At 41.0% G+C, this 11969-nt stretch overlaps 1 protein-coding gene across 1 annotated transcript; it reads right to left on the minus strand.

Moving 5' to 3' along the window:
- Positions 1–28: 28 nt before the first annotated feature.
- Positions 29–10088, minus strand: LOC130111213 (THAP domain-containing protein 6-like). Its single transcript, XM_056278311.1, is given in 7 exon segments — positions 29–43; positions 6278–6297; positions 6412–6622; positions 6968–7081; positions 7219–7411; positions 10010–10067; positions 10070–10088. Coding segments are annotated over 7 exon segments (630 nt in total).
- Positions 10089–11969: the final 1881 nt, after the last annotated feature.

Consider the following 11969-nt stretch of genomic DNA (forward strand, 5'->3'; position numbering starts at 1 on the left):
TGACTCGGCAGTCGGTGCAACAATATAGTTATGAATAGCTGAGCTGAGACAAACGGATAAACAGAATAAACGGGTAAACGAAGAGATTGAATAAATAGATAAGTAAATGAATAGATAGGACAAACAGACGAGAAGATAAATAGCATGAAAATAAATAATAGGATATGGCACATAGTAAGGCGAAACCATAAGTAGGGTTGAAGTAGCTGTCGCGGGGTTAAGAGGGGTCTGTCTGCGGACTGCAAGACAGGGGCGTAATGTGAAGGGGGGTTATTGTAGTTTATACTGATGAGGAGACTGGCGGGTAGTCCCTCTTATGAACTTTGTTCAACAACCGTGCATGCGTATCCTCATAGACTTATAAAGAGTAGACGCCGCATCGACCGCTACTGCCTATTGGCGCTGACGAGCCGTGGGGCCGCCATCTTGGACCGGTCACCCGCTCCACTCAGTGTAATGTGTTTGGCAGGCGCAATGAGCTGTCAGCGCAGTTAATCAATCATAACTCGCTGAATACCAAACTGATTTCCACGCCTTTTTTGTTGCTGAAAACGTCATACATGTAGCTATGATACAGGACACATGGTTTGACGTATTTTAATATTCATAGTTGGGTTAACAGTAATAGAATATTCTGATATATGATATATGTGATATATGATAGGTAGCTACCGTATTGTTCTGAATATAAAACGGGATTTGTACCCTGGAACTAGGTATGAAAAAGTGGGTGTAATGAATGAAAGGTCACGTGTTTAACTTGACCTACTCACGGGTGTACGTGCAGTGCGTGTGACGTATACAGGAAGTTAGAAGCGCATGTTATGAAGGTTGTATGTCGGATGAACGCTAGTAAAAGCTACACAGTTAAGAACCTACGAAGTCGGCTCGTTCTTGAATTATTCTTATGTCAGTAAGACAAGGCGTCTACGGACATTACATGGTGTCAGAATAGTCTGTGTATCTGAACACGAGCGGTCATGCCGAAGTTTAATCCGCCGAGTGAATTCAAGTTTGACTGCCCCGTTGAATGGCCGGAGTGGAAACAACGGTTTACGCGCTTCAGGCTCGCGACAAAGCTGGATAAAGACGACGGGGAGATTCAAGTGAGTTCGCTGATTTATGCAATGGGCAGCGAGGCTGAAAAGATGTTCAGCTCGTTTGACTTCGCGGCGGAGGGTGATAAAGTGGACTATGATATCGTACTGAAAAAGTTCGACGGCTACTTTATTCCCCGCCGTAACATCACACATGAGAGGGCGTGCTTCTATCAACGTAGCCAGCAGCCAGGAGAGACAGCGGAGATGTACATCCGGACATTGTATGAGTTGTCTGAACACTGCGAGTTTGGGGACAAGAGGGATGAACATATCAGAGATCGTCTGGTAGTGGGCATAAAAGATAAGGTGCTCTCCCGTCAGTTCCAGCTCACAGCGGACCTTACTCTGGTGAAAGTCATTGAACAAGTGCGCCAGGCGGAGGCAATAACAAAGCAGCTCAGCCTCCAAGCTAACCAACCAGAGGCCCAGCTGGCTAACGTCAATGTTGTCCGATGGCGGGACGAACGCCAAAACAAAAAGGGCGGACAGCGTCATGGTGGCAGCAGACCTGCAACCAACAAAGTAGATGAATGCGGGAGGTGTGGCAAGACGCAGCACACCGATGAGCGGAAGTGTCCTGCAACGAACAGTAAGTGCAACAAGTGTCATAAAAAGGGACATTGGGAGCGTGTATGTCACTCTAAAGCGGTGAGAGAAGTCACTGAAGAGGTTAAACAGCTGTACTTTCTGGGAGAAGTTGGCAAAGAGAGCAGTCAGGAAGATTGGACTGTTAGTTTAACAATAAGTGATGTACCAATAACCTTTAAAATTGACACGGGGGCTGATGCTACTGTTATCAACCAAGGGACATTTAAAAAGCTGAAGCCAAACATAAAACTGGGACCTCCTGACACATGCTTCATAAGCCCAGGTGGAAACATCAGCTGCATAGGACAGTTTCAAGCCACAACCAACTACAAGGAGAAACAATACTCCTTTCCAGTGTATGTGATCAAGGGGAGAGGCAGCTGTCTGCTGAGTCGTCCAGAGGCAGTGGAGATGGGTCTAGTGAAGCGGATGAATGAGGTCAGTGGAGTTTTCGGTTCAAGTGGACTGCTGAAAACAGACCCAGTGAAAATAGCTCTGGTGGAGGGTGCCCAGCCATACGCGGTGCATACAGCCAGACGGATACCGCTGCCACTTGTACCACTGGTTAAGAAAGAACTGCAGCGCATGGAAAATGAGGGCATTATTGAAAAAGTGACTCAGCCCACAGAATGGTGCGCCGCTATGGTGCCGGTGCTGAAACCGAACAAGAAAGAGGTTCGCTGCTGCGCTGACCTCAGGAGGCTGAATCGAGCGGTGAAACGTGAGAAATACGTGCTGCCCACTATGGAGGAAATAATGCCAAGGCTCGCAGGGTCAAAGTTCTTCACAACGTTGGATGCAGCAAGTGGGTTTTACCAGATCCCCTTGCATGAAGACAGCAGGGGGCTCACCACTTTCATCACCCCATTTGGGAGGTATGCTTTCTGCCGCCTTCCATTTGGGATAACGAGTGCTCCAGAGATTTTCCAGAGAAAGATGGCGGAAACTCTGACCGGGCTAGAGGGCACAGAGGTGTACATGGATGACATCCTTATACATGGAGAGACTGAGGAAATCCATGACTGGCGCCTAGCAGAGGCGCTGGGGTTCATTGAAACAGCAGGTCTCAAACTGAACCAAGCGAAATACAAGTTCAAACAGAAACAAGTCCGCTTCCTTGGTCATGTCATCGACGAGGCAGGCATCAGACCTGACCCGGACAAAGTGGCCGGAATAGAGAACTTTCCTCAGCCCCAGAACGTGACGGAACTCAAGAGGTTCCTCGGGATGGTGAACTATTTGGCAAAATACGTCCCAGAGCTGTCCACTGTAGGTCAGCCGCTTTATGGACTGCTTAAAGCAACGACAGAGTGGCTGTGGGGACCTGCACAGAACACAGCATTCCAAGACCTTAAAGCAGCACTCGCTGCTTTAAGGGTTAGGGTTAGGGTTAGGGTACTCACCTTTTATGACGTCACTAAGGCTACGGTGGTGTCAGCAGATGCCAGCAGCTACGGGCTGGGAGGCGTTCTGCTCCAGCAGCACGGGGAACACTGGAAGCCCGTGGCCTACTGCTCCCGACGGCTGAGTGACGCAGAGACAAGGTACGCACAGATCGAGAAAGAGTGCTTAGCCAGCGTCTGGGCATGTGAAAGGTTCGAGAAGTACTTGTTTGGGCTTGACAATTTCAGACTTGTCACCGATCATAAACCACTAGTGCCTCTCATGAACAGCAAAGACTTGGATAATGTGCCCATTAGGTGCCAGAGACTGTTAATGAGGCTGATGCGTTTCAATGCAGTGGCTGAATACGCACCAGGCAAAACTTTAGCTGTGGCTGATGCACTCTCCAGAGGCCCAGAGCAGTGCTACGGAGATGGTGCCTCTCATGATGATGTTGCAGCGCACATTGATGCCATCGTGTCCCAGGTGCCTGCCACACCTCAAAGGATGCAGGAGATAAAACAGAGCACGGATGGGGATCTGCAGCTCCAGACAGTGTTGGGCTTCATCAGACACGGCTGGCCTGAGTATGTCGATAAAGTGCCGGAGACAGTCAGAGACTTTTATCAGGTGAGAGGGGAGTTATCTGAGGTAGATGGTTTAGTCATCAGAGGCAGTCGTATCGTCATTCCCACAGAGATGAGGGAGGTGATCTTAGACAGAATACACGACGGGCACCAGGGGATAGTTAAGTGCAGAGAGAGAGCTAGCCAGTCAGTGTGGTGGCCCAAAATGACAGAGCACATTACAACAAAGATACAGCAATGTCAATTCTGCAGAGAACACAAGAACACACAGAGAAAAGAGCCTTTAATGTCAAGTGAGCTCCCATCCAGACCATGGCAGAAAGTTGGCATAGACCTGTGTGAGTACAAAAAGCAAAACTACTTGATAGTGTCTGACTATTATTCCAGGTTTTTGGAGATCCTAAATCTACCAACAACTACTAGCAGTCAGGTTGTAGCTAGGCTGAAGGCTACATTTGCACGTTTTGGTATCCCTGAAATTGTAGTTAGCGATAATGGGCCACAGCTAGTTTCAGAAGAGATGAGGAGGTTCAGTGAGGATTATGATTTCATCCATGTGACTTCAAGCCCACACTACCCCCAGAGTAATGGACAGGCAGAGAGGGCTGTTCAGATAGCCAAAAGCATATTAAGGCAGGAAGACCCTCTCCTCGCCCTGTTGACATACAGAGCTACACCCTCTTCTTCCACTGGAGCCAGTCCAGCGGAATTGCTCATGGGTAGGAGACTCAGAACCACCTTACCCACATTGCAGCATAACCTGAAACCGGCCTGGCCTAAAGAGGAACTGATCAAAACTGCTGACGCCGCAGCCAAATCGAGGCAGGCTTTCTACTACAACCGCAGGAACGGCGTGCGGACACTGCACCCACTGAACTCGGGTGACGCAGTACTCACCAAACCTGATGGACAGAAAACATGGACAATGCCAGCAGTTGTTCACAGTCAGAGCTCCACTCCCAGATCCTACATAGTGGAGACAGCTCAAGGTGAACATTACAGAAGGAACAGGCGCCACCTGTTGGCCACACCTAAAACACTCACCTTTGTCAGCAGGGATCCTGACCATGTCACTCCAGGGGAGAGTGGAAACACGGATGAGTCCCGAGCAGCAGAAATGCCAACTTCCACACCATATGTTACTCGCTCTGGCAGGGTGAGCAAGCCTGCAATCCGGCTGGATTTGTGAGGCGTATGGACTTGTGTACTGTGGGGGATTTTTTATTTTTTTTGTGAAAAGGGGGGTGATATACAGGTTAGAAAATCATCTTAGAGGGGGAGATGTAATGAATGAAAGGTCACGTGTTTAACTTGACCTACTCACGGGTGTACGTGCAGTGCGTGTGACGTATACAGGAAGTGAGAAGCGCATGTTATGAAGGTTGTATGTCGGATGAACGCTAGTAAAAGCTACACAGTTAAGAACCTACGAAGTCGGCTCGTTCTTGAATTATTCTTATGTCAGTAAGACAAGGCGTCTACGGACATTACAGTGGGGGTCGTCTTACATTCGAGGTCTAGACTTTTGAATGTCAATATACATTCTCACTCAGTCAGATTTTTTTTTCAAGACCGTTCTAAAATTAGACCACTTCGATGGTTAATACAGTTATTGAAATGTTGAAATGGTTATTTTTTCACTATGAGATGGATAGTCTCAATAGACTACAGTTAATTTTCGTTTGTATGCTATTTAAATACCATAAGTCATTCATTTACAAATGTAGTTAGATTTTTTTATTTAAATGTGACAATTTCAACTAAAATATATTGAAAACATAATTTTATTTAAAAGCTGTTAAACAGACTACCTTGTTTTATTCAATGTGTTTTTATTATTATTTTCAAATATAATGTTTTTCTTTATAAAACCAATATTTGCTCTACAAAAAGTATTTTTCCAAAAATGAGTCTTGAAAAAGGGGGGGTCGTCTTATAATCAGGGTCGTCTTATATTCGGAACAATACAGTATTTAGCAAAACACTCACTATATATATATATATATATATATATATATATATATATATATATATATATATACACACACACACGCACACACACACACACACACACGCTAAAATATGATAGAGAGGCAGAAGCAGAGAGTGGCAGTAAAGTCAGCTATTTTAATAAGTTGAAGAAACAATATATGATTAGGCTATATAAATATATAAACAATATATGAACACATTATATATCTACAGTATATATAACAACAATATATGTTATATATCAGAGAAAATGAAAATATATATAAATCCCCACCCCAAACCATATTTACACATGTACAAAGTTGCTTACATAAGTGACCAGTACATTACACACAATGGACAAACGTAAACACTGACAACAACACAAAATATTTACATGTGAGGGTAGGAAGTATACAGTGTGTGTGTGTGTGTGTGTATAATAAAGTGGTATAATACTGTAATAATATCGTAATTATATCCAAGAGTATGATGTAATAATAAAAAACAAATACAGATATACATATATATTTTAAAGAGAGATAAATATATAAACAATGTAGCATAACAATGTAAGGGAAAAAAAAAAAGTTGCTAATTAAAGTTTGACATGAAACCCCTAAAACCCTTGAAAGAGAACTGTTTTGCCATGAAGTCTACTTGAAGATCTGAAATGTTATGAGCAAAAATTAATAAGTCCCCTTCAGATAATAACTGAGGAGTTTAATAAAGAGTGTAAGAATAACATGTACATGAATTTCAAAGCGCTAACTTCGTCTTACCTGAGTAGAATTCAAGCCTCTCGTTGAGCTCTTCATTAATGAGGTTCTTTTCTCTCAAATCCCCCAAAAGACTTTTCACTGTGGTCTTTGCCCTCTTTTCTCTGGCCATGGCATTCTTCTTCTCTCGCTCCAGACTTTCCACTCTTGCCAAGACTTCATTAAGTCTGGTCTTCAGAGCAGTAGAAGAAGCAGGAAAGGCATAGGCATGATCCTAGTAGAAAGAGGGATGAACATAGTTTGAGTGATGTTTCACTTCACACACATCACTTTGACACCACTATGGCCCACATTCTTTCTTATAATCGTCACCTGTCAAAGCCAATGCCAGCACCGTGTGTGTGTGTGTGTGTTTCTTTGTGTGTGTGTGTGTGTGTGTGTGTGTGTGTGTGTGTGTGTGTGTGTGTGTGTGTGTGTGTGTCAGGAGTGCATGTTCAACATGCCTTTAATCGTGTGTATGGGTTAATTTGTGAGTGTGTTTAATATGAGTGGCAGCAAACAAGTGAGATTTGAATATGTCCAGGACCATTATGATATGATGTTTAAAGTAGAAATTCACATCATTAGGCTGAGGTTGTGGGTGTGAGGCTGCAGGTTCTGGGGCATCCTGAGAGGCCACGGACAGGCTCTCTTCAGCTCTTCTGGAGGTAGACGTAGTCCTTTCCCTTTCCGGCTAAAATGAAGAAGTATAATACTTGAAAAGAATATATATATATATATATACAGGGATGAATATCTCACCCAGCCCTGTAATTGATAATAGAATATTTACATTTATTAATGCTAATAGTCTTATGATGATACACCTACTCTTTGGAGGTGAACCGGGAAGCTGAAGATGGATGGAATAACTACATGTCTGAGTCGGACAATCCGACCTGTCCTATCAAAATCGCTCTGCTTAAAATGCTCACAGCAGAGCACGGAGGAATCACTTGCAGTGAATCCTTCCCTCCTCAAAGACACTTCCCACTTCTTCCTCAAAACATTGTCTTTGGGAAACCTTCAAAATGAAAACGGGAGATTTGAGAGAGTCTACACAAAAACATTTTACAAAGGAGGTCACGCTTATTTTTTTCCTTCAAATTTCATAGAACCTTTCTTCAACAAAACTCCTATTTTGATGCATATTTTTGACAATGAACCAAAGCTAGTGAAATTGTGAATACGGTAGGTTTGTTTGCAAACTATTCTACAGTCAGATGTCTGTATTTTTAAGTAAGTGAGGTGAGTATGAGACATGAGAGGTAGGAGAACCGGGCCGAAAGTACCACTTTTGACTTTTTCCGAGTTTACTCCGGTATGGTGACAGTAATAGATGCCATTTTTTTATCAGAAACAACATACATGTGTCCCCTTTCAGAAGCAACTTTCCATATGTTTCTCAGTTAAATGATCTGGACATAAACAGACAGAGAACACAACTTGCGCGATGGTACTTCCGCACCTCCCTTGCGGGACCAAAGTAGCACTGCTGCGGTGCGAAAGTAGCGGCTGTCATAAAGCGTAAGATGCATCGTATAATTTTGTATTCTGATCACGTTTACCTTTATCAACCAATCTTGCAGACCCAATTTAACATCTGTGCCAATTCATCAAGACAATATTTTGAGTTTCATAGACTAATAAATATTCTTAGCGTCAATTTATCAATGTTGTGTAACGCAATTTTGATACAAGCCTCGTATTTTTTCAACATTTTCACAAAAACGTCAGTGATAGAGGTTGGTTATTATATTTGAATCAGCCATTCGCGCTTTTGTTCATTTCTTTTAATTCACCAATTGCTTTTGCGCTAACCTTCATGCGCACACCGCCTTCACGTGGAACTAATTGGTCTTTGTCGTTATTTGGAGAATTGCAGTTTGTGTGAAGGCGTAAGCAAGGTAAGTCCTCAAATAATTAAAAACAATTGGCTATGTAGGCTGAAAAGAATTACCTTAACTGTACTACTCTGTAAGTATAATACAATAAAATACATGAACTTGCAGCTTGCTAGGGAAATCATTTACGTTACTTTCGTCCCTCCCCTCGCTGGTACGTTCGACCCTCTCAGGTCACCTCTCCATTTAGCCTGGCTAGCATATGAACTGTGGTAGCCTGTCGATTTAAAACTATTCTGTCATCGAGACAGTAAATGTGCTAACAAAGCAACATAAAGTCATTTACCGGAACTTCTAAGAATGAAACGCAATTCGAAAAAAAACCTCAGATCACGTAATTTTACTTGCCGCAGGAAAAAACAGCTTTCGCTCTATAACTTTTTTAAATAACTGCGTATCGCGCCAGTGTTTTGGGAGAAGAGAGAGGTCTTATAAACACACACACTCACTTAATTGCATCACGTCCTGTTTTGTTTCCTTCGAAAAAAGCTCTGTGCTAATTTCGTGGCGTGTTACTTTCGGCCCGGTTCTCCCATATCTTACTGTTGTTAGGATGGATTACATGTGAATAATACAGTCTGTGCCACCTGTGTAAAATTCGCTGGTCAATATAATACCAGTAACGTTAATATTGTTTTATTTGTACAACAGCATTCTTTTGTCAGTTGTAAAGTCCGTGTTATGTAATATGACTTATAAATGTAGCCGGGTGGTAAATCTGTTAAATATGTTAAATGATTTTCCACTTAAATTTAGTATAGTTTAACTGTTAATATATGTAATTGTTACACTGTCAAGCCATGTAAAATGTCATTTGATGTAGTTAAATTGTGAAGCAGATTGTGAGTGTATTTTTATAGTTTTGGCTGTCATTGCATGTTTTGACCAGTGAGTGGCAGTGTTGCGGACTTTTACTGTAACTTCGTGCAAGTTATCCAAGTGCATCTTGGGTATTCTTTCTTTTTATCTTGTGTGGAGCACCTGAAGATTGCGGTGTGACGGTGCTCTGACTCCGCAGTAAGTAAGGGTAAATATCTTGTGAAATATACCTGTAACATTATTCCAAACAATATTGTATGTCGGTAATTTGACAAGATGGTTTGATTTAGACGCTACTGGAGTTGATGTTCGGTGATTTTGGGCGCGAGCCGTCGACCACTGTTCGCCATTGCAGGCATGACAAGGTAATGTTGGCGTGAATAAAGCCACACCATGCCATTGTATTTGGGATGTAAAGGTTTTATATGCATTTTAATTCTGTTTAAAGGTAACTGACAGAGTGAGAAGTTGCGCGATCTTCAGGAAGTTCCACATGTCTTTGTTAAACCCTGTTTAACATATATAGTCCACTGCCGTATTTTGCACCGTATGTTGTATGTTGTATTTATTTTCCTTTTAAAATCTTTTCTGTTAAACTTGCCACATCTGTGAACATTTATGAGCTGTTTGCTCGAAAGACACAGGAATTTATGCACTCAGTAAAACGATCTGCATTCGAAGGTTCAAACAATAAAATTAAAGCTACAAGAACCCCGGAAGTAATTGTGTCCTGTGTGGTATCTAATTCCACGGGCTACATAAAGTCTCAGTTCATAGCCGGGTGAACACCGGCACTGAGCATAGCCTAGCTAGCTGGCTACGATTTCGCAGTTGGACATAAATACAGTACAGTAATATTATATTCACAAAATACAACCAATAGTGATGTTCAATCTTACTTGTGAAAAGTAATCCCCCGAGCCCTGTTTTCGACGGTCCGTCGATTGGAGCAGGAACTGCTGAACAGTGTTCTGGCATCTTTCTCAGTCGTGTATTCTGCTGCTAGGCAACTCGTAGGATGACCGGTCCAAGATGGCGGCCGTATTTCTCGCGCCCCAACAGCCAATGCGGCGCCTACTCTTTATATGTCTATGCGGTTTTTTTTTGTTTTTGTTTTTTTAAATTTTATTGAACAAAACATATAAACAAGAAAATATTACATCACAATAGGACAAAAAGTAGTTACAAAAATATAAATTATTTCAAAATTAAAATTTACATATCCATAAAAAAAAGAAAAGAAAAGACAAAATAAAAAAGCTCGAGATACAGGATTTAAGTTAAATTATATTCTTCACATAGTCTTCTGGTTTTGCTGGCTTTAGGATTCATACATTCTTTTAAAGATTCTAAATAGGATGAAAGAAGTGCTTTGAATACACTAATGTTTGGACGCTGGTGTGCAAATTTGGTACAATGAATATGAAATTTAGCAAATATTCATAGAAGGTTGATGATATACATTTTTTCTGAACTTATTTCCTCATTTTGTGACAGACCAAATAAAACATGTTGGATGTCCAGTTTACAAGAAGAGTCAATTTTGTTATTTATGAGATTATTTAGATCAATCCAAAAAACATGAGAGTAGGTACAATCCCAAAATAAATGACATACGGTTTCATCCACATTGCCACAAAAGGAACAGAGTGTGTCAATATTAATCTTGTATTTTACAAGAAGGGACTTGACTGGATAACATCTGTGAAGCAGTTTAAATGTAACTTCTCGTACCTTATTTGTAATACAATATTTTCGTGATAAAATCCAAGTGTTCCTCCAATCTATGTCATTATAAATATTATTCCAGTAGAAAATGGCTGCAGGTTTAGAAACAATGTCTCTCTGAATAATATTTCTAACGCATTGATTAATGGCTTTATCACTTAATAAAGGACACAAGTTACCAATATATATGTCTTCAGGAGTTAAACCTGGAATAGTACAACTTTTACCTTTAGGAGCAGACAACAATAACCTTCTAACTCCATCTGGTATTGCATCAAATACAATAGAATATTCTCTTGGTGTAACAGGGAAACCATATACAGAAAGAAATTCTTCATAAGTGAAAAGCTGACCATTGTCATTCAGTAATTGACTAACAAGTAAAATTTTATTATCAACCCATCTCTTAATATATAAAGATTTGTTCTTAAACCTAATATCTTGATTGTTCCAAATGAAATATTTATGGGGAGAAAAATTGTGTGAGTACATCATTGACCAGGATAACAAAAGTTGACTATGAAAGTTGGACAGTTTTATCGGTAATTTATAAATATTGTAATTGCACCTTAAGAGAAAATGCATTCCTCCAAGTGAATTAAATATATGGGCAGTAATAAAATTCCAGATTGAGTTGGGATTTTTTAAGAAAAATTTGATCCATTTGACTTTAAAAGAAGAGTTTGAGGAGGTGAAGTCTAAAGAATTAATCCCACCAGAACATAACTTATTTATCATGACATTCTTCTTAATATAATGTATTCTTTTTTTCCAGATAAATTCAAATAATATTCTGTCAATTTTAGTGCATATGTCTTTTGAGACATCAAGTGCCATAGCTGCATATATAAGTCTGGAGAGGCCTTCAACTTTAGCTACCAAGGATCTTCCAGTAATAGACAAATCTCTTTGAAGCCAAAGGTTAATAAACCTCTGTTGGACTGAAGCTGTAAGTGGATTAACATTTTCAGATAGTCTGGAGCTTTGGTCTTTTCAATTATAATACCAAGATATTTAACCTTATGCTTCACAGGGATCCCAGAAATAATAGTATCTGTGCAACTATTAACAGGAAGAAGCTCACATTTTGAAATGTTCAGTTTAAGGCCGGAGGCCATTGAGAAAGAGTTA

Source organism: Lampris incognitus, chromosome 1 (assembly GCF_029633865.1).
Source record: "Lampris incognitus isolate fLamInc1 chromosome 1, fLamInc1.hap2, whole genome shotgun sequence".
Taxonomy (NCBI): domain Eukaryota; kingdom Metazoa; phylum Chordata; class Actinopteri; order Lampriformes; family Lampridae; genus Lampris; species Lampris incognitus.